General features: G+C 51.0%; 1 protein-coding gene across 2 annotated transcripts in view; it reads right to left on the bottom strand.

Moving 5' to 3' along the window:
* adgrd1 (adhesion G protein-coupled receptor D1) overlaps positions 1-23,219 on the bottom strand; it is a 349,877-nt gene that overhangs the window by 172,873 nt on the left and 153,785 nt on the right. For both annotated transcript variants that reach the window (XM_086011896.1, XM_086011897.1), the window contains 3 exons: positions 21,125-21,198; positions 19,471-19,594; positions 4,547-4,650 (listed from right to left, as the gene is read on the bottom strand). In XM_086011896.1, coding sequence (XP_085868022.1) covers positions 4,547-4,650; positions 19,471-19,594; positions 21,125-21,198 — 302 coding nt within the window. The remainder of the gene's footprint in view (positions 1-4,546; positions 4,651-19,470; positions 19,595-21,124; positions 21,199-23,219) is intronic.

Below are 23,219 nucleotides of genomic sequence, written 5' to 3'. Positions count from 1 at the left end.
GGGGGGGGGGGGAATGCGACTTTCAAAGAGCCGGCACAGGCACGATGGGCCGAATGGCCTCCTCCTGTGCTGTATGATTCTATAACAGAGTGCAAGGTGGAACCTGAGCCAGCAGTTAATGGGGGTTACATAAAGGAAGCGGAGAAGAGTCCTACAGTAAGGGTCAACTGGGGTGAGGCGCTGTGCTGATTTACACGGCCCTGGTTGTGTGATACTGCACTGAAACCCAGGGCACAGACTACCCCAAGGTAACTGGCAAAAACACCAGAGGTGACATGAGGAAAAAAAAATACTACACAGCGAGTTGTTGTGATCTGGAACGCGCTGCCTGAAAGGGCGGTGGAAGCAGATTCAATAATAACTTTCAAAAAGGAATTGGATAAATACTTGAAAAGGAAAAATTCACAGGGCTGTGGGGAGAGCCGGGGGGGAGTGGGGCGAATTGGAGAGAATCTTTCAAAGCGCCGGCACAGGCACAATGGGCCGAATGGCCTCCTCCTGTGCAGTGAGATTCTGTGATTCATAGAGACAGAGGAGGAGGATTAGGAGCGGGTGTAGCCTTTTATGTGATTATTCGATCTGTCCAGTGTGGATAAGGTGGAAATCCTGTGGCTGGGGATGAGAAAGACGAGAGGAAGAAATGGAACTGTGAGGATTTGCGATCGATTGGCAGATCAGAAGTGGGATTGGACCAAGAGCTCTGTAGAAAGCAGTGCATCAATACAACAGCCTCACGAAGCCTGGAAGCAATCAGTATTGATTCATTCAAATGAAAATTCGATAGATTTGTGTCAGAGAATAACACATTTGTATAGAGTATCTGAGCAATCTGAGCCGTGACGTGTGGGGAGTGCAGCGTGCTCGGGAGGAACAGGGGACTCTGGACCTCTGGTTCCCAAAGCTCTCCACCACTGGGGGTTTTCCTCGCCTCATGTCTGGGTCTGTTGTAGACTCATTGATAGAGATTGATCGCTGTGATTGGTCAGCGACTCCAGTATCATTGGATCATGGGACTACTGGGAACATAGGAACAGGAGGAGGCCATTCAGCCCCTCGAGCCTGTTCCACCATTCAGTTAGATCACGACTAATCTGTATCTTAACTCCATCTACCCGCCTTGGCTCCGTAACCCTTAATACTCTTGCCAAACAAAAATCTATCAATCTCAGTTTTGAAATTTTCAATTGACCCCCCGGCCTCAACAGCTTTTTGGGGGAGAGAGTTCCAGATTTCCACCACCCTTTGTGTGAAGAAGTGCTTCCTGACATCACCCCTGAACGGCCTGGCTCTAATTTTAAGGTTCTGCCCCCTTGTTCTGGACTCCCCCCACCAGAGGAAATCGTTTCTCTCTCTCTACCCGATCGAATCCTTTAATCATCTCAAACACCTCAGTTAGATCACCAGGATGGTAGTAAGCGAACTAGATTGAACCTTGATGTTCTCTTGTCTATCAATTCCTATATTCCTAAGTTAAGAGAAGCACATACAGGACCAGGTGCAGCTGATATGAGTGATTTCAATTTACCAGGAATAGATTGGGAAATCTGTAAAGGAGGGAAAACATGGTCTTTGACCCAATATTAGATTGTTACATGGAACAACTGATCAATGAGCCCACCTGAGCAGGGACGCTGTTGGAGCAGGAGAGTGTAGAGGAAGTCAGTGACCACAATTTGCTGCAGGTTAAGGTTAGGCTAAGGATGGAATAGAGTGAGCAGAATAGAAGCGTTCAATACTAGAACGGCAGGTTTGGAGATGATCAGAGCGGGGCTCGGGAAACTGGACAAGGAATTGCAGACTGTCCCAAGACTACAAAACTATAAGTAAAACACCAGACCGAAACAGGAATAAAAACAAGGTAGAGGAGGTTAATACACTGGTCGGGAGGACTCAAATAGAAAATGAGATTAGGAAACCAGGGATTATTCAATATACATACTCACAGCCTGGAGGCATGACAGGAAACAATGGTGTTAGGGAAAGATCCTGGAGGAGAAGTTATATCAAATGGCCTAGGGATAATTATACTAAACTAGCTGAAGTGCCCGGCGGTGCCGAGGCTTTTTCGAGGGCATGTTGTTGTTGTTGGAAGAGAGAGAGAGAGAGCGACTGGGGGGAAGAGAGAGAGCGACTGGGGGGAAGAGAGGGAGGGGAGGGGTGGGGGGAAGAGAAGGAGGGGAGGGGTGGGGGGAAGAGAGGGAGGGGAGGGGTGGGGGGAAGAGAGGGAGGGGAGGGGTGGGGGGAAGAGAGGGAGGGGAGGGGTGGGGGGAAGAGAGGGGGGGGAGGGGAGGGAGAGGGAGGGGGGGAGGGAGGGGGGAGGGAGGGGAAGGGAGGGCGGGGGGGAGGGGAGGGCGGGGAAGGGAGGGCGGGGGGAGGGGAGAGGGGAAGGAAGGGAGGGCGGGGGGGAAGGGAGGGCGGGGAAGGGAGGGCGGGGGGGAGGGGGAAGGGAGGGCAGGGGAGGAGGGGGAGGGAGGGCGGGGGGGGCGGGGGAGGGGAGGGGGGATGGAGGGCGGGGGGGAGGGAGGGGAGGGAGGGCGCCCCCCCCCGAGGGTCGCGGCCCCCGAGGGTCGCGACCCCCCCCCAAGGGTCGCGCCCCCCCCCCCCCCCGGAGGTGAAGACCGCCGATTGCGCGCGCAGCAGGAGCTGAGACGCGGCGTCTCTCTCGGCCGGCGGGCCCGGTTGCCAGGGCAACCGTGACGCTGACCAAGCCAGAGAGAGAGACGCCGCGTCTCAGCTGCTCCTGCTGCGCGCGCGGGCCCCCCCCCCCCGAGGGTCGCGGCCCCCCCCCGAGGGTCGCGGCCGCCCCCCCTCCCCCTCCCCCCGAGGTGAAGACCGCCGATTGCGCCCGTTGCCAGGGTAACGCTGGACGCTCAGCAAGCCCCGGCAGAGAGAGACGTCTCAGCTCCTGCTGCGCGCGCACCCTAGCGGCGCTGGGCTGAGGCTCGGCCCTCCAGCCTTCGAGTGGGGCCGGGAGGTGCCTAGCTTGGGCGTGGGTGCGGAGGAGACGCCGAGGCTTCTAGGCCTACCTGGAAAAACGGGGAAAGGTAGGAAAATTAATGAGATTAGATAAGTTAATTACTTTCTAAATCATTTTTTTTAAAAACAATATGTGTTTTAAAAGCAACGTTTTTTTTTAAGACGCAGAAAGCGGGAAAAAGAAAGGAAAAGTTTGGAATCAAGATGGCGGCGACTCACCTCGGTTCAGAACGATAAAGCCCGGCCACACGCGCACCGATTGGCCCGGCGGCACACGCCAGCAATTGGTCGAGCTCGAGGTCACTCTGTCGCTAATGAGCGGATAGTGAGATGCTAATGAGCGGAATGTTGAAGGTTTTTGGGATACCGCGGGCGCAATTTTAGCCCGGCCGAAACGTAAATACGCTTAAAACCGTCTCGGAAGCGTAAGCTTTCTTTGGAGGTAACGCGCGCGTAGGTACGCCCTGTAACTTTCGAGTGCATACCCGCAACGCACACGCGATGACAGACAGATAGACAGAATGACAGAAGTACCAATTTATATATATAGATAAACTCCTCTACCTGTGTTCACACACACTCACACTCTCACACTCACCCTCTCACACTCACTCACTCACACTCACACTCACACACACTCACACTCACCCTCTCACACTCACTCACTCACACTCACACACACCCTCTCACACTCACCCTCTCACACTCACTCACTCACACTCACACACTCACACACACACTCACACACACTCACCCTCTCACACTCACTCACTCACACTCACTCACTCACTCACCCTCTCACACTCACCCTCTCACACTCACTCACTCACACTCACACACACCCTCTCACACTCACCCTCTCACACTCACTCACTCACACTCACACACACACTCACACTCACACACACACTCACACACACACTCACCCTCTCACACTCACTCACTCACACTCACACTCACACTCCCCTCTCACACACACACTCACCCTCTCACACACACTCACACTCACCCTCTCACACTCACTCACATATACACACACACTCACCCTCTCACACACACTCACACTCACCCTCTCACACTCACTCACATATACACACACACTCACCCTCACACACACTCACTCACCCTCTCACCCTCTCACACTCACTCACATATACACACACATACACCCTTATGTGAGTGTGTGTTTGTGTGAGTGTGCATGTGTTTAAGTGTGTGTGTGAGTGTGAGTGAGTGTGTGTGTAAGGGAGGGGTGTATATAGAGGGACAGATGGCATCACCTTGTGACATTTTTTTAAATTATTATTGAATTGCCACTTTTCTAATGTTATGATAATGTGCCGCTTTGCCATCATTTAACCCACCACCAACCCTCACCCTCCCCGAACACATCCAGCACACACACGTACGTACAGGGTGAGGGGGAGGGGGAGGAGAGGGCGGAGCGGGAGGGGGAGGAGAGGGCGGAGCGGGAGGGGGAGGAGAGGGCGGAGCGGGAGGGGGAGGAGAGGGTGGAGCGGGAGGGGGGGAGGGGGAGCGGGAGGGGGAGGAGAGGGCGGCGGATACTCACGAGAGGATGGCGAATATGATGAGGGTGATGGTCAGGCAGACAATGGAGAGCGAGCAGCCAACGTATGTGATGGCCGAGAGCGCCACCTGGTGTATCTGCTGCAGCTGTTCAGGACGAGAGGAAAAAGACAAGGGAGAGATGATCACTCGCGAGCAGGCAGCTGACAGCACACAGAAATAAAATACCCAATCCACATCAGCGGTTCCTATCACTGGGCTTCATGGTGGCGACTTTCTTAACATGGATGAGGGTTTTTTTTAAACCGCCGTTTCTCAGGAATCCCGTGGCCACTATTTCGAAGACGAGCAGGGGGGTTCACCCGGTGTCCTGCCCAGTGTTTATCACTCGCCCAGCATCACTTAAATAAAAACAGATGATCTGGTCATTTATCTCATAAGAACATAAGAATTAGGAGCAGGAGTCGGCCATTCGGCCCCTCGAGCCTGCTCCGCCATTCAATAAGTTCATGGCTGATCATCGACCTCAACTCCACTTTCCCGCCCTATCCCCATATCCCTCGATTCCCCTAGAGTCCAAAAATCTATCGATCTCGGCCTTGAATATACTCATTGACTGAGCCTCCACAGCCCTCTGGGGTAGAGAATTCCAAAGATTCACCACCCTCTGAGTGAAGAAATTCCTCCTCATCTCAGTCCTAAAGGGCCGACCCCTTATCCTGAGACTGTGACCCCTAGTAACAACAGAAAATGCTGGAAAAACTCAGCAGGTCAGGCAACATCCGTGGAGAGAAATTTGAGTTGACGTTTCAAAACTGGAAAGAAAAGAAATTAGATCGAAGGCAGGGCTGCGATCGGACAAAAGAAGTGAAAGAAACAAAAGAGCTAGACGAGATGGTAATAGGCTGAGATTGGGTGTAAAGTGTACTGGCAGGGCAAGAGATAGCTGCCAGGTGTGAGAGAGAAACAAAAGTAAAGGGGGGGGGAAAGGAGTGGAAAAATTACAGAAAAAATGTGTAATAGGGGCCGAGGTTATGATCTGAAATTGTTGAACTCGATATTGAGTCCGGAAGGCTACAAAGTGCCTAATCGGAAGATGAGGTGCTGTTCCTCGAGTTTACGTTGAGCTTCCGTGGAACAATACAAGAGGCCAAGGACGGTGCGGTCCGAGTGGGAATGGAGCGGTGAATTAAAGTGACAGGCGGCCGGAAGCTCGGGGTCACCCTTACGGACTGAATGGAGGTGTTCCGCAAAGCGGTCACCCAATGTGCGTTTGGTCTCCCCAATGTAGAGGAGACCACATCGTGAGCAGCGAATACAGTATACTAAATTGCGAGAAGTACAAGTAAATCGCTGTTTCACCTGGAAGGGGTGTTTGGGGCCCTGGACAGTGGGAAGAGGGAGGTATAGGGGCAGGTGTTACATCTCCTCCGCTTGCACGGGAAGGTGCCAGGCGAAGGGGAAGGGCTGTTTGGGGTGATAGAGGAGTGGACTAGGGTGTCTCGGAGGGAGCGGTCCCTGCGGAATGCTGAAAGGGGAGGGGAGGGGAAGATACGTTTGGTGGTGGGATCACTTTGGAGGTAGCAGAAATGCTGGAGGATGATCCGTTGAATGTGGAGGCTGGTGGGGTGAAAGGTGAGGACAAGGGGAACCCTATCGTGGTTCCGGGAGGGAGGGGCAGGAGTGAGGGCAGAAGTGTGGGAGATGTTCTAGACACTCCAGCCAGGGGAAAAAACCTCTCAGCATCTACCCTGTCAAGCCCTCAAAGAATTTTATACATTTAAATGAGAGCACCTCTCATTCTTCTAAACTCCAGAGAGTATCGGCCCATTCTACACAATCTCTCCTCATAGGACAGCCCTCTCATCCCAGGAATCAATCTAGTGAACCTTCGTTGCATCGCCTCCAAGGCAAGTATATCCTTCCTTAGATAAGGAGACCAAAACTGTGCCCAGTACTCCAGGTGTGGTGTCACCAAGGTCCTGTATAATTGCAGCAATACTTCCTTACTCTTATACTCCAGCCCCCTTGCAATAAAGGTTATAGTGGAAACACAGCCCAAATCCAAAGTCCGAGTCCAACCTGAGTGAAGTCAAGTGAGAGACTCCCAGGGAGCATGAGGTCGGGTCTTAACCCTGGATTAACATCACACAAGGTTACTGTCTGTGTAACGTGCTTTGCAGTAGGGTTGCCAACCCGCCAGCATTGCCCTGGCGTCTCCAGAGATTAAGGATTAATCATTTGCTGCGACATTAAAAAAATTGGTTTTTTTTCATTTTCCTAGAACACTTCTATTAGTTACAAAAATATGGGAGATGGGGGAGGAAAGGCCGTTTGACCGGGCGGGGCGGGACATCCTGCGATGCGACCTCCAGGAATAGGTTGAAGCAGAGTTGGCAACACTTGCTCTGCACTGATGCTGAACTGGTGCTGTGACAGCGTAATAACGGACTCTGTCGTACTGAGGAAGGGAGGAGAGTTTGACAACGTCACAGGCTGGTTTTTTCAATCAATCACAGGCTCTGCTCCTGTTTTGAGTCTTCCCCTCATTCCTCATTTGCAGATTACAGAAACTGCTGCTTAGTTTCCTAAATCTCTAGGTGCAGACTCCAATCGATGAATTCCTGTTAATCTGCACACAATTTACCAAACCATGGATTTATCGGTTATGTGTATTTAGCAACAATGAATTGTTTGAGGTTCTCGGAGGGCTTGTTTATGGATTCTGGGTTTTCTCATTACATGGTCTTATCATCTGTTGAAATCATACAGTTCTAACGAGCATTCATTAACTTAAACACCCCTTTGATTATTTCTGACACACCTCCCCATTATCAGCAGTGCAATATAATTAGAGCCAGGCCGTTCAGGGGTGATGTCAGGAATCCCATCTTCACACAAAGGGTGCTGGAAATCTGGAACGTGCTCCCCGCAAAAAGCTGTGGATTCTGGGGGGCAAGTGGAGCTTTCAAAACTGAGATCGATCGAGTTTTGCTGGGTAAGGGTATCAGGGGATACGGAGCAAAGGCGGGTAGATGGAGTTGAGGTGCAGATCAGCCGTGATCTGCTGGAACGGTGGAACAGGCTCGAGGGGCTGAATGGCCTCCCCCTGGTCCGAATGGTTCTGCATGGCTGTGTTGTACACTCTGACTGTCCTGCCCTGATAAAACACAGGGGTAAATTCTCCACTAGCGCTGCTCCTGAAATGTACAATTGGGAAATCACACACACAAACATCACCCAGAATTTATTATGGATGGAAAATTATGGGATGTGTATGCGCTATTTTCCAATAGATGCTCCCCAAAGTGTGAGGCTCCATTCCAGCCGAGAGCAAGCGGAAACTTGACCCCACCAGACCGTCCGGCCTCTCCTGAGCCACGTCGCGGGGAGGCTGGCTGGAATATTTCATTGTTCTTTTTATATCAGCGACCTGCAACGCACTCGGGGGTCAAGTTTCTGAGAGTTATATTGTCGCAATCCGGGCGCAGAATCGACCAAATCTGCGCCAAAGATCGGGGAATTTTAACCGTGGGTGAGTCACGCCCAAAACCACTACTGCGTGGGTTTTCCGCACTCGTTTACCCTGGTTCAAGGTTCAATTCGCCGGATCAGGCCCTGCCCACAAAACCGGCCCCGCCTCCTAGGTGGAAATTGCGAGAATCCGGCGATTGCACGGGTTCGGGAAGGCTCTTCACGCTGCGCTCATTTCCACAGGTGCACAGGCACTGGCCGGCACGTTCAGATCTCCGCACATGCGCGGTTTTTCCACTGGCAAGCCGGCGAGCATCCTGCGCAGGACCCCCAGAGCGCGGGACCCCCAGAGCGCGGGACTTCCAGAGCGCGGGACCCCCAGAGCGCGGGACCTCCAGAGCGCGGGACCCCCAGAGCGCGGGACCCCCAGAGCGCGGGACCTCCAGAGCGCGGGACCCCCAGAGCGTCCAGAGCGCAGGACCCCCAGAGCACGGGACCTCCAGAGCGTCCAGAGCGCGGGACCTCCAGAGCGTCCAGAGTGCGGGACCCCCACAGAGCGGGACCCACAGAGCGCGGGACCCCCAGAGCGCGGGACCTCCAGAGCGCGGGACCCCCAGAGCGTCCAGAGCGCAGGACCCCCAGAGCACGGGACCTCCAGAGCGTCCAGAGCGCGGGACCTCCAGAGCGTCCAGAGTGCGGGACCCCCACAGAGCGGGACCCACAGAGCGCGGGACCCCCAGAGCGCGGGACCCCAGAGCGCGTGACATCCAGAGCGCGGGACCTCCACAGTGCGGGACCCCCAGAGCGCGGGACCCCCAGAGCGCGGGACCCCCAAAGCGCGGGACCTCCACAATGCAGGACCCCCAGAGCGCGGGACCCCCAGAGCGCGGGACCCCCAGAGCGCGGGACCCCCAGAGCGTCCAGAGCGCGGGATCCCCAGAGCGCAGGACCTCCAGAGAGTCCAGAGCGCGGGACCTCCAGAGCGCGGGACCCCCAGAGCGCGGGACCTCCAGAGCGTCCAGAGCGTGGGACCTCCAGAGCGTCCAGAGTGCGGGACCTCCAGAGAGCGGGACCCCCAGAGCGCGGGACCCCCAGAGCGCGGGACTCCCAGAGCGCGGCACCCCCAGAGCGCGGGACCCCCAGAGCGCGGGACCCTCAGAGCGCGGGACCCCCAGAGCGCGGGACGCCCAGAGCGTCCAGAGCGCAGGACCCCCAGAGCGCGGGACCTCCAGAGAGTCCAGAGCGCGGGACCTCCAGAGCGCGGGACCCCCAGAGCGCAGGACCTCCAGAGCGTCCAGAGCGCGGGACCTCCAGAGCGTCCAGAGCGCAGGACCTCCAGAGCGTCCAGAGTGCGGGACCTCCAGAGAGCAGGACCCCAGAGCGCGGGACCCCCAGAGCGCGGGACTCCCAGAGCGCGGGACCCCCAGAGCGCAGGACCCCAGAGCGCGGGACCCCCAGAGCGCGGGACCCCCAGAGCGCGGGACCCCCAGAGCGCGGGACCTCCAGAGCGTGGGACCTCCAGAGCGTCCAGAGTGCGGGACCTCCAGAGAGCGGGACCCCCAGAGCGTGGGACCTCCAGAGCATCCAGAGCGCGGGACCCCCAGAGCGCGTGACATCCAGAGCGCGGGACCTCCACAGTGCGGGACCCCCAGAGCGCGGGACCTCCAGAGCGTCCAGAGCGCGGGAGCTCCAGTGCGCAGAACCCCCATAGCGCGGGACCCCCAGAGCGCGGGACCCCCAGAGCGCGGGACCCCCAGAGCACGGGAGCCCCAGAGCGTCCAGAGCGCGGGACCTCCAGAGCGCGGGACCTCCAGAGCGCGGGACCCCCAGAGCACGGGAGCCCCAGAGCGTCCAGAGCACGGGACCCCCAGAGCGCGGGACCTCCAGAGCGCAGGACCCCCAGAGCGCAGGACCCCCAGAGCACAGGACCCCCAGAGCACAGGACCCCAGAACGCACGGCTTAACGGGAGCATTGCGCTCTATTACGCTGCCCGACTGCGCTGGGTCCTGGACGATAGTACATTTATGATTAAGCAAATGTATTTTAGCAGAAACTTGAACTGTGACCCTAACCAGCGCAATTTCAAGTGTATTTGGGCGCTATTTCCCGATTTCGGCCGAAACAGAATCTCTACCACCTGGGACTCAGAAAGCCTCAGTACCCAAGTGGTGTGAAACGGAACTGATTGGCACCATTTCAACACAGCGAGAGCACATGAAGATCTGCTGCCCATTCCCATAGCCAGCAACAAGGTCACGTGAAAGCAGATAGTCTTTTCCCGATGGTCTGCTATCTGCTTTCAACCTGCAATCTGCTTTTCATTAGAAAGCCGAGGGTAAATATGTTAAATAAATGCTGAATGTATTGCTCATACAGAAAGCAGAGTTTGAAGTGTATTTGTGATCTCGGATTACCGCTGTGAAATATTCTATTGTGCCTGTGAAAACTGATACCTGATTCCACAATTATTTTGGCAGACTGCGAGAAACTGAAAGTGCAAAGATCACTTTAACTTAGTTTCTCATCCAAATCTCTGCTGCCCCGTGTCCTAACTCACACCCAGTCCCGTTCACCCATCACCCCCTGTGCTCGCTGACCTACATTGGCTCCCGGTCCGGCAACGCCTCTAATCAAAATTCTCATCCTTTGTTTTCAAATCCCTCCATGGCCTCGGCCCTCCCAATCTCTGTAACCTCCTCCAGCCCACAACCAAAGTTCCCGTTAATTTTTTTTGGGTGTGAGGCCCATTCAAAATACAGCGAGCCAACCGTGCGGCAGGTCTAGAGTGGACTAAAATATCCCACCCAGTCTAATACCACTCTCCCCCTCACTCCCCGCACCCTTTAATATCCCACCCAGTCTAATCCCACTCTCCCCCTCACTCCCCGCACCCTTTAATATCTCACCAGTCTAATCCCACTCTCGCCCTCACTCCCCGCACCCTTTAATATCCCACCCAGTCTAATCCCACTCTCCCTCTCACTCCCCGCACCCTTTAATATCCCACCCAGTCTAATCCCACTCTCCCCCTCACTCCCCGCACCCTTTAATATCCCACCCAGTCTAATCCCACTCTCCCCCTCACTCCCCGCACCCTTTAATATCCCACCCAGTCTAATCCCACTCTCCCCCTCACTCCCCACACCCTTTAATATCCCACCAGTCTAATCCCACTCTCCCCCTCAATCCCCACACTCTTTAATATCCCACCCAGTCTAATCCCACTCTCGCCCTCACTCCCCACACCCTTTAATATCCCACCAGTCTAATCCCACTCTCCCCCTCAATCCCCACACTCTTTAATATCCCACCCAGTCTAATCCCACTCTCCCCCTCACTCCCCGCATCCTTTAATATCCCACCCAGTCTAATCCCACTCTCCCCCTCACTCACCGTACCCTTTAATATCCCACCCAGTCTAATCCCACTCTCCCCCTCACTCACCGTACCCTTTAATATCCCACCCAGTCTAATCCCACTCTCCCCCTCACTCCCCGTACCCTTTAATATTCCACCCAGTCTAATCCCACTCTCCCGCTCACTCCCCGCACCCTTTAATATCCCACCCAGTCTAATCCCACTCTCCCCCTCACTCCCCGTACCCTTTAATATCCCACCCAGTCTAATCCCACTTTCCCCCTCACTCCCCGCATCCTTTAATATCACACCCAGTCTAATCCCACTCTCCCCCTCACTCCCCGCATCCTTTAATATCCCACCCAGTCTAATCCCACTCTCCCGCTCACTCCCCGCACCCTTTAATATCCCACCCAGTCTAATCCCACTCTCCCCATACCCATAAGGAGATATTAGGACAGGTGACAAAAAGCTTGGTCACAGAGGAAGGTTTTAAGGAGCGTCCTAAAGGAGGAGAGAGAGGCGGAGAGGCTTAGGGAGGGAATTCCAGAGCTCGGGGCCCGGGCAGCTGAAGGCACGGCCGCCAATGGTGGGGCGAAGGGAGTGGGGGTTGTGTAAGAGGCCAGAATTAGAGGAACACAGAAATCTCGGAGGGTTGTAAGGCTGGAGGAGATCGCAAGCTATTCTAATAAGAACATAAAAATAATTTATTTTTCAGCAATAAAACTGTCAAAGCATTACGAGCTGTCTCACTTAAAGGGGCAGCACTCTCTCGAAAAATGACAACACCGCAAAACAGGGGAATCTATTTTTAACACCTGGATCTTCCAACATGTGTTCCAGATTTAGTTCTCATGCACAATATATTGACAAGAACAGCAGAGAGGGTTACCTCCCGCTGAACGGGTGCTGCTGCCAAGAAGTGGAACTAGAGCCTTGCCAGATACAGTGTCCTGGGGCCAACATTTATCCCTCAACCAACACCACTAAAAAAACAGATGATCTGCTCATTCTCACATTGCTGTTTGTGGGAGCTTGCTGTGCGCATATTGGCCACCGCGTTTCCTACATTGCAACAGTGACTCCACTCAAAAGTCGCTCATTGGCTGTAAAGCTCTTTGAGACGCCCTGGGGTGGGGAACGATGCCGTGGAAACACAAGTCCTGTCTTCTCCCCTGGCCCTGCTGCTCCCGCACGCAACATAATATTGTCGGAAATAAAAACAGAAAATGCTGGAAACACTCAGCAGGCCAGGCAGCATTTGTGGAGAGAGAAACAGAGTTAACGTTTCAGGTCTGTGACCCTTTGTCAGAACTCTGGCGAAAGGTCATCGACCTGAAACGTTAATTCTGTTTCTCTCTCTAAATGCTGCCTGGCCTGCTGAGTATTTCCAGCATTTTCTGTTTTTATTTCAGATTTCCAGCATCCGCAGTATTTTGCTTCTGTAACAATATTGCCGGAGTCTGATTGAGGCCATTGGATCCCATGTATTGAACCTCACTGAAGTCCTCGCCTGCCTGGGGCAGTTTAAATGGCGCCTGTCGCGAGGTTAGCGAGAAGACGGTGAGTTGTCACGCTGCTGCGATCTTAAGCCGCAGTGCATGCTCCGTTTTACTCGAGCGCACGGCCTGGGGATTAAAATCAGGCCCTGAAACCTTTTCTGTGAGCAGCGTGTTATTGAGAAGACCAGCTGGGGTCAGCGATGGGTCACAACATAAAGAAAGGCCGCTGCCTCTCGCCTTAACACCACGTAATATAAAGGACACTGAATCAATCACTGATGGTCTCACAGCTTCTGTCGTTCATTACTGGCCTCACTCAGTGGATGTTTACAGTCCATTAACTCATCCATTCCTCCTCAGTATTAGCTACAGCCCCCAAGTTAGTGTTGACTGCAAATTTTGAAATTGTACTTCCGATTCCAGAGTCCAAATTGTTTATGTAAATGGTGACCAACAGTGGTCCCAGCACCGATCCTTGTGGAACACCACTTCCCACCTTCCGCCAGGCCGAGTAACTACCGTTAACCCCGACTCTCCATTTTCTGTTTTGTAGCCAGCTTGCGATCCATTCTGCCACTTGTCCTCTGACTCCACAGGCCCTGACCTTAGTCATGAGTCTACTCTGCGGTACCTTATCGAAGGCCTTTTGAAAATCCAAATATATTACATCTACATAGGATATCCGGCACAGAAACAGGCCATTCAGCCCAACCAGTCCATGCCGGCGTTTATGCTCCACTCGAGCCTCCTCCCGTCTTTCCTCATCTAAATCTATCAGCATAACCCTCTATTCCCTTCTCCCTCATATGCTTGTCCAGCCTCCCCTTAAATACATCTATACTATTTGCCTCAACCACTCCCTGTGGTAGCGAGTTCCACATTCTCACCACTCTCTGGGTAAAGAAGTTTCTTCTGAATTCCCTATTTGATTTCTTGGTGACTATCTTATATTGATGGCCTCTAGTTTTGCTCTTCCCCACAAGTGGAAACACTCTCTCTGTATCCACTCTATCAAAACCTTTCATCATTTTAAAGACCCTTCAGCCTTCTTTTTTCAAGCGAAAAGAGACCCAGCCTGTTCATCCTTTCCTGATATGTATACCCTCGCATTTCTGGTATCATCCTTGTAAATCTTCTCTGCACCCTCTCCAGTGCCTCTATATCCTTTTTATAATATGGCGACCAGAACTGTACACAGTACTCCAAGTGTGGTCTAACCAAGGTTCGATACAGGTTTAGCATAACTTCCCTACTTTTCAATTCTATCCCTCTAGAAATAAACCCTAGTGCTTGGTTTGCTTTTTTTATGGCCTTGTTGACCTGTGTCGCAACTTTTAGTGATTTGTGTATTTGTTCTCCGAGATCCCTTTGCTCCTCGACCCGACCCAGACTCGCACCCTCCAAGTAATGTGACCTCCCTATTCTTCCTACCAAAATGTAATACCTCACATTTATCTGTGTTCAAATTCATTTGCCAATTATATGCCCATTCTGCAAGTTTATTAATGTCTTTCTGTAATTTGTTGCAGTCCTCCTCAGTATTGACTATCCACCCCCCCAAATTTGGTGTCATCTGCAAATCTATTACCCTGGTCTTCATCATACTTATGTCCTTCTCAATTATTATCTTAAAGTGTATTATATTATGGTCAGTATTGCCTAGATGTTCCCCTACTTTTACTTCTTTTATCTGCTCTGGTTCATTCCCCATTACTAGATCCAATAGCAAATCCTCCCTTGTTGAACTTTTTACAGACTGGGTTAGAAAGGAGTCCTGTACACATTGTAGGAACTCCATTCCCTTATCCCCTTTACCAACCTCTTCTGTCCAATTAATATCGGGATAGTTGAAATCCCCCATGATTATTATTCTATGTTTTTTACTCATTTCCCTAATTTGTCTGCATATTTCTTCCTCCACCTCCCTTCCATGATGAGGTGATCTGTAGACTACCCTTAATGGTGTGATTAATCTTTTATTATCTCTATCCATATGGATTCTATTTCTGTCTTGCTGATAGCTGCGTCACTTTTTTCTACTGCCATTATGTTATCGCTAATAAGCACAGCTACTCCACCTCCCTTTTTTTCCCCTCTATTTTTTCAAAATATGTTACACCCTGCAATGTTTAAATCACAGTCCTGATTTTTCTGTAGCCATGTCTCAGTAATCCCTACTTTGTCTGGTTCCTCACAACGCATGATTGCCTCCAGCTCCCCTGTTTTATTACGGACACTGTGTGCATTGCTGTACAGACAGATGAACTCATTTTTAATAGCAGTTCCTCTCGCTTTATTTTTAACCATCTTTTTAAACTCCTCTATTATAACTCCATTTATTCCATGGCCATCAATGTCCTCCCTTACTTTATTCTTTCCTATGCTCTCCTTTCCTGTTTTTTTATATTTAGGCTGGTTTCATTTCTTGTAGATCCCTCCCCCCATCTTCCTAGTTTAAAGCCTTTGCCGCCTCCCTATTTACCCTTTCCGCTAGGACACGCGTCCCATCCCGGTTCAGGTGGAGCCCGTCCCATCGGTACAGCTCCTTCCTGGTGTACTGGTGCCAGTGTTCCATGAAAAGGAACCCCTCTTTCCCACACCAGCCTTTTAGTCACGTGTTAATTCTCCTGATCTGTCTGTTTCTATGCCAATTTGCACGTGGCTCGGGCAATAATCCAGAGATTATTACCCTCGAGGTCCTGCTTTTTAATTTAGCTCCTAACTCCTGATACTCCCGCAGCAGGACCTCCTCCCTGTTCCTACCTATGTCGTTTGTTCCAACATGGACCATGACAACTGGATTTACCCCCTCCCTTTCCAAATTCCTCTCCGGCCACCTCAAGATATTCCTTACCCTGACACCGGGTAGGCAACACACCCTTCAGGATTCTTGTTCTTGGCTGCAGAGGACGCTATCTATACCCTTAATTATAGAGTCTCCTATCACTACCACTCTTCTATTCTGCTCTCCCCCCGCCCCCCCTGACCTGGACAGCCTTCTGAGCCACAGTGCCTTGGTCTGCATTGTGGCTGTCCTCCCCACAGTCTTTCTCCTTGTCCTCACAGGTAGTGAGTACATCATACCTGTTGGACAGGACCAGTGTCTGCGGGACTTCCTTCTCAACCTCTCCTAAATCCCCGCTACCCGTCTCCCGAGCAGTCACACCCTCCCCTTCCTGAACCTGTGCTTTCCTCTGGGGTGTGACTGTATTCTGGATAAAACTATCCAGAAATTCCTCCCCCTCCCTTATGTTTCGGAGTGTCTCTAACTTGCTCTCCAGCTCAATGACTCTGAGCCGGAGTGACTGAAGGCAGAGACATTTCCTACAAATGTGGGAATCCGGGACAGTCGCGCTGTCCACAAACTCCCACACACTACAGTCCCCACACACAGCCTGCCCTGCCATCGTCAGAGTTTTTTATTTATATGCTTATTTAATTAGTTAAAGTTTTTAATCAAACGATTATTTATAGTTATATTAATGAATTAGTTTATCTAGTTAAGGTATTATTTACTAATGTAATAGTTATAGTTCCCCAGTTTTAGTTTAAACCACCGCACTAGCTGCTACAATAGCCTTATCTACCCTTTCTGTTACTTCTTCAAAGAATTCCGTGAGGCTGGTCAAGCAGGACCTTCCTCCTGGGATCCACGCTGACTACTCTTTATTATATTTTCAGTTTCGAGATGTCTCTCTATACATTTCTCAGTAAGGATTCCATCGGCCCAGTAATTCGGGTCCCAACGCGTGAGTACGGACAGAGTACCCACGCGTGGACCTGATGGAAGTGCCGGTTTCTTGCATGCACTACGCATGCGCGGGAAACCGGCATTTCCGATCCTCTGAACGAAGGGGTTCAGAGGTCGAACGCGTGCGCGCAGGAGTCTGCGCCTGCGCGTTGAACTTCCTTCTTTTTTACAGGTTTGCCCGTGCGCGAAGGCCTCAACTTTTTACGAATGAAAAAAGCAGACGTAAGGACTTCATTTTAAAAGGTTAATTAAAATTAGAACATTTTTTCCACAGGTTTATTATTTTTTAAGACTTTACAGTAAGGTAAGTGTATTTTTAGCCCTGATTTTTTATAAAATTATCTTTTTCAAAATTTAAAATTATTGTTTAAAATAGTTTTTTAAAGTTATTTATAGTTCATTTAAGTAGTGCGATGTTTTTTTTAATTTTATTTCAAGTTTAAGTACTGTTTTGGGCGCCCGGAGTTTTCATGAGTTTGACAGTTCTTACTATGAAACTCATGAATGAACTTTTGCAACCTCCGACTGGTTGCCCAGTGCTTATGTGATCCCAGCCGGCTCATCGAACTAACTACGCCGCTGGATCACGCAAGCACAGCGCGCCGGGAGCTGAACCGGGCCACTGACAGAAAATCCACGCAGGGCCAGGCTTCAACTGTCGGCGCGCCAGGTAAGTGTAGGTCGGGGGCTTGCACCCGCGGGAAGCCCCCGACACCAATTTCTGGGCCATTATCTTTCCTACCACCAGTATTAAGCTAATTGGTCTATAGTTCCTGGACTTGCTCTATCTCCCTTTTTAAATATAGGAATCACATTAGCTGTCCACTAGTCCTCTGGCACTATTCCCTTTTCTAATGTATTTCATATCTAACTTCATTTAAAACGCAGGTTGCAATCCATCAAGGCCAGAGGGCTTATCCTCTTTATGATTGATTATAGAATCATAGAATAATAAAGACATAGCACAGGAGGAGGCCATTCGGCCCATCGTGCCTGTGCCGGCTCTTTGAAAGATTCTCTCCAATTAGTCCCACTCCCCCCTGCTCTTTCCCCAAAGCCCTGCAAATGTTTCCTTTTCAAGTATTTCTCCAATTCCCTTTTGAAAGTTATTATTGAATCTGCTTCCACCGCCCTTTCAGGCAGCACGTTCCAGATCACAACAACTCGCTGCGTAAAAAAAATTCTCCTCCTCTCCCCTCTGGTTCTTTTGCCAATTACCTTCAATCTGTCCTCTGGTTACCGACCCTCCTGCCACTGGAAACAGTTCCTCCTTATTTACTCTATCAAAACCCGTCATGATTTTGAACACCTCTATTAAATCTCCCCTTAACCTTCTCTGCTCTAAGGAGAACAATCCCAGCTTCTCCAGTCTCTCCACATAACTGAAGTCCCTCATCAATTACAGGAGGAGGCCATTCAGCCCCTCGAGCCATTCAATTAGATCATGGCTGATCTGTATCTCAACTCCATCCACCCACCTTGGTTCTGTAACCCTTAATACCCTTACCAACAATCTAAGTTTTGAAATTTTCAATTGACCCCCAGCCTCAACAGCTTTTTGGGGGAGAGAGTTCCAGATTTCCACCACCCTTTGTGTGAAGAAGTGTTTCCTGACATCACCCCTGAACGGCCTGGCTCTAATTTTAAGGTTCTGCCCCCTTGTTCTGGACTCCCCCCACCAGAGGAAATAGTTTCTCTCTATCGACCCGATCAACTCCTTGAATCATCTTTAACCCTTTTAGCCCCAGTACCATTCTGGTGACTCTGTGCTCCACCCCCTCCGAGGGCAGTCTGTCCTTCCTGAGGGGCGGGGCCATTCTCTCTGCTTTCAGGCAATTTCACTTCTGAAATAAGTTTCTACATTTTGGAGATAAAAAATCTTCCAGTTTGTAATTATTAGCAATAAATCATAAATAAATTGAATTGCGATTGGTGGTGTAGCAGTGGGGGAGTGCTGCACAGTCTGAGGCGCCCTCCTTTGGATGAGACACAAGTCATTGCTCTATCTGCCTGTTTAGTCAGACAGTAAAGATTCCATGGCATTATTGGAAGAGGAGCAGGAATTCCCTCCCGGTGTCCTGACCAATATTCCTCCCTCAACCAGCGGCAACAAAATCAGCCTAACTGGTCATTGATAGAAACATAGAAGGTAGGAGCAGGAGTAGGCCATTCGGCCCCTCGAGCCTGCTCCACCATTTAATGAGATCATGGCTGATCATCCAAATTCAGTACCCTGTCCCTGCCTTCTCCCCATATCCCTTGATCCCTTTAGCTTTAAGAAATATATCCAACTCCTTCTTGAATATATTTAATGAATTGGCCTCAACTGCCTTGTGTGGTAGAGAATTCCACAGGTTCACCACTCTCTGGGTGAAGAAATTCCTCCTCATCTCTGTCCTAAATGGCTTACCCCTTATCCTTAGACTGTGACCCCTGGTTCTGGACTCCCCCACCTCGGGAACATCCTTCCTGCATCTAGTCTGTCTAGTCCTGTTAGAATTTTATAAGTTTCAATGAGATCCCCTTTCATTCTTCTAAACTCTGGCGAATATAAGCCTAATCGACCCAATCTCTCCTCATACGTCATTCCTGCCATCCCAGGTATCAGCCTGGTGAATCTTCGCTGCACTCCCTCCATGGCAAGAACATCCTTCCTCAGATAAGGAGAACATCCTTCCTCAGATCAGGATCTAATTTGTTTTGTGGGATCTTGCTGTGCACAATATGGCTGCCAGTTTCACCTGCATAGCGACTGTGACTGCACTTCCAGGCAAGCCCCGTGAGACAAGCTAACTTGCTGTACGAATGCACGTTCTATCTCTCGCTCGCTGCCTCTGTGGAAGATTTCTATTGACCGCTGGTCGATTGTTTCATCCACTCACCTCGAAAGGGACCACTTGCATCAGGATGGCAAAGTTGGTGAGGTGATTGCAGAGACAGACAGAGTAGGAAACGTTCCCACCAATCCGAATGCAGCCTTCATTGGACCAAACGGCAGACCCTGAGCTGGAAAGAGGTCAAGAGAGAGAAGGATCTGGGTGTTATTGTGCACAGGTCACTGAAGGGTCACAACCAATGTAGAGAAACTATAGCAAAAGCAAACGGTATTGGGTTGTATTAAAAGAACCGTTCAGTATAAATCAAGGACACCATTCTCTCATTATACAGGTCGTTGATTCGACCACATCTGGAGTACTGGGCCCAGTTCTGGTCCCCTCACATGGCGGGTGATACAGAGGCTTGGCCAGGTCCAGAGGAGAGCTATGAGAATGATAGGCCAGTTCTGACGAAGGGTCAGCGACCTGAAACGTTAACTCTGTTTCTCTCTCCACAGATGCTCCAGCATTTTCAGTTTTTATATTATATGAGAATGATTCTTAGCTTAAAGAGCCTCAGCTACTCAGATAGGCTCAAGGGCCTTGGTCTATTTACCTTAGAGCAGCGTAGACTTAGAGGTGACCTGATCGAGGTCTATAAAATAATGAAAGGCCTGGATAGCATCCCTATTGAGAGATTATTTCAGGTTGAGAGATTGGGGAGGACCAGGGAGCACGCGTTTAAACTGCGCCAGAGTAGGAACAGACTGGGTGTTGGGCGGTTCTGCTTTTCCCAGAGAGCAGTGAGCCTCTGGAAGGTGTTGCTGTCTGGTGCAGTGAGCGCCGACTCTCGGTCTGCCAGAGGGAGCGGGACCGGTTCCTGACTGGGGCAGAGATCGCAGCACAGAGAAGGTCAGTGTCTTTATAAACAATACTTGGTCCGTGTGATCTCCTGGACTGGTTTCCATCGCCTGAGGGGGCCGGAGAGGAATTTCCCAGAGTTTATTCCCTTATTGCCCCCGGGGTTTGTCTCTCCCAGACTGAGGGGGGGGGGGGCGGGGGGAGTGTCTAGTCGCGATGCTCTGGCCATCATGATGCAGGGCAGGCTCAATGGACCAACTGGTCTTTTTCACTTTTGAATGTTCTAAAATACAAAGAATCCCAAGTAAGTTTCTGTATTGATTTCCACACGGGCCTGTTTCCTGCTTGACATCCTGCATGGCAGGAAGTGATGTGACGGATGGACACGCCCCCTCATTAATATGTAAGTGAAGTGAACGCCAGTGAGCACGCCCGTGACCAGGACAGGTGTCAGTGCACGCAGGGCCAGCAGTCCCAGTCCCAGCACGGTGGCTGGTTCCCCGTATTTCCCCCACCCACGAGCCTGAAAACCAGGGAAAGAATCTAGGCTCGAGCGCTCAATGAGTTCATCCGAAATTGGCGGGCAGGAAAAGACCCTCCAGACTGTCCCACTGCCTTGCCCACCACGATACAGACCAGACTCAGAGCCATGGGACCTCCAGGGAGAGGAGAAAAAAGTTAAAATCCCAGGCCAATTGGCGGGGGGGGGGGGGGGGGCGGTGGTGGTGGGAGGTGGGGAATAATATGGGCAATTCCTCTCCAACCCCCTTAGGCAATCGGAACTAGTCCACGTTCACCCTGACTTACATTACAGGGTACCCACCTCTTGTACAAAGTGATCTGCGCCCCAGCCACTCACCTGAAATCCAGAAAGGCACACCACAGGTAGACCTGGTTGGTTTTGTTCAAGGCGTAGTTATACTGTGCTGGTGTCTGAAAGAGAAGATGACACAGAGAGGATAAGACTTCATAGAATCACAGAAACTCACAGCACAGGAGGCCATTCGGCCCGTCGAGCCTGTGCTAGCTCTTTGAAAGAGCCGTCGTGCTCAGTCCCACGTCCCCGCCTTCTGTCGGTAACCCTGTGAGTTCCTCCTCCTCCAGGACCGTCCAACTCCCTTTAACATTATTGATGGAATCAGCTTCCTCCACCGTTTCAGGTCAAGCGTTCCCGATCCCCACAACTCAGTGACAACATTTCTCCTCATCTCCCCTCAAGATCTTTTCCAATGATTTTAAATCTGGGACCTCTGGTTATTGATCCACTCACCAGAGGGAAGAGTTTTTCTCGATCTACTCGATCAAAACCTCTCATCTTGAAAATCTCCATTAGGTCGCCTCTTAAACCTTCTCTGTTCCAAGGAGAACAGTCCTAACTTTTCCAACCTCTCCTGTAATTCCTTAAATTACTCTGAAGTTGAAATCCTGAGATATTCGATGCCAAATGTGTTCCGCATTTGCATGTGGTCAGGACCCACAAGGACCATTTACTGCGTCTGAGAGAATCGAGATCTCATTAAAAAACTCTGATTTTTGTTAGGCAAGAGCATTAAGGGTTACTAACGGAACCGAGGCGGGTGGATGGAGTTGAGATACAAATCAGGCACGATCTAATTGAATGGCGGAAGAGGCTGGAGGGGCTGAATGGCCTCCTCCTGTTCCTATGTTCCTTCCTATCACTCACCACACCATCCTAAAGATACCTTGGTTGTTCATTTTCTGTAACTCTCGGAGAGACCCTACTCCCAACACACAGCTGCCCCAAGCCCGAACATCAAGTGCTGCGGAAAGCATTGGGCTATCTTCTTCAGCAGTGAATTAACCTCCTCGGTATATTCTCCAGCATTTGCTGGAAGTACTTTCACTTTCAATCTTTTTGACAAACTTCAGTTCCCCAGCCCTTTGTGTGAAAGCAAACCTGGCGAGTCGATTCCACTGAACTCCAACAAAAGCTTCTGTCGATATTATAAAGATTGAGGCTCAAGCTCTTAAAAAAAAACATACGGGATCCTGGGATTTATAAAGAGAGGCACAGAGGCAATTCTGGGCACCGCACTTTAGGAAAGGCGTCAAGGACTTGGAGAATGCAGCACGGTGGCATAGTGGTTAGCACTGTTGCCTCACAGCGGCAGGGACCCGGGTTTGAATCCAGCCTCGGGCGACTGTCTGTGTGGAGTTTGCACATTCTCCCCGTGTTTGCGTGGGTTTCCTCCGGGTGCTCTGGTTTCCTCCCACAGTCCAAAGATGTGCGGGTTAGGTTGATTGGCTATGATAAATTGACCCTTAGTGTTAGGGGGATTAAATGCGTGGAGTTACAGGGATAGGGTGGGATATGTAGGGGTTACGGGGATTGGGTGGGATATGTGTCGGTGCAGGCTCGATGGGCCGAAATGGCCTCTATCTGCACTGTGGGGTTTCTGTGATTCTGTGAATGTGCGGAGGAGATTTACTAGAATGGTACCAGGGATGGGGGACTTCAGTTATGTGGAGAGACTGGAGAAGCTGGAATGGGAGGAGACTCGCGTGGAGCATAAGCACCAGCAGAGACTAGTTGAGCTGAATGGCCTGTTTCTCTGCTGTATATTCTATGTAATTCTCTGTAAAAATATCAATTCTTGTTTTACAACTGAAAGAGCCAGACCAAAAAAGTGTTTTTTTGTGTGAGGGAGCCAGCTAGAGTTGGATGGGATCTAGGTACTTCCGCGTTGGCTATTAATAGACATCGTGTGATCATCAAATGTAGCCAAGCATAAAAAATCAGCTCCGGCAATCTTCAGAAGAACCCGGTTCTGCGAGGGCTCTGTCAATGCTGAGAGATCCCAGCTAGAGAGGCAGGAGCAGGGCTGAATCTTTCGTGGACAAGACAGATCGGGCTGGAGTGGCTCCACTTCCTTTTTAAGAGATTGAAGGAATGTGGCTCATCTCTCTGGGGATGTTAGCAATTCTCTTCAAAT

The sequence above is a fragment of the Somniosus microcephalus genome, chromosome 19 (assembly GCF_052327205.1).
Source record: "Somniosus microcephalus isolate GS21.2 chromosome 19, FLI_Smic_1.0, whole genome shotgun sequence".
Classification (NCBI taxonomy): Eukaryota; Metazoa; Chordata; class Chondrichthyes; order Squaliformes; family Somniosidae; genus Somniosus; species Somniosus microcephalus.
The sequence above is the reverse complement of the archived record's forward strand: the minus strand, read 5'-3'. Positions and strand labels throughout refer to the sequence as shown.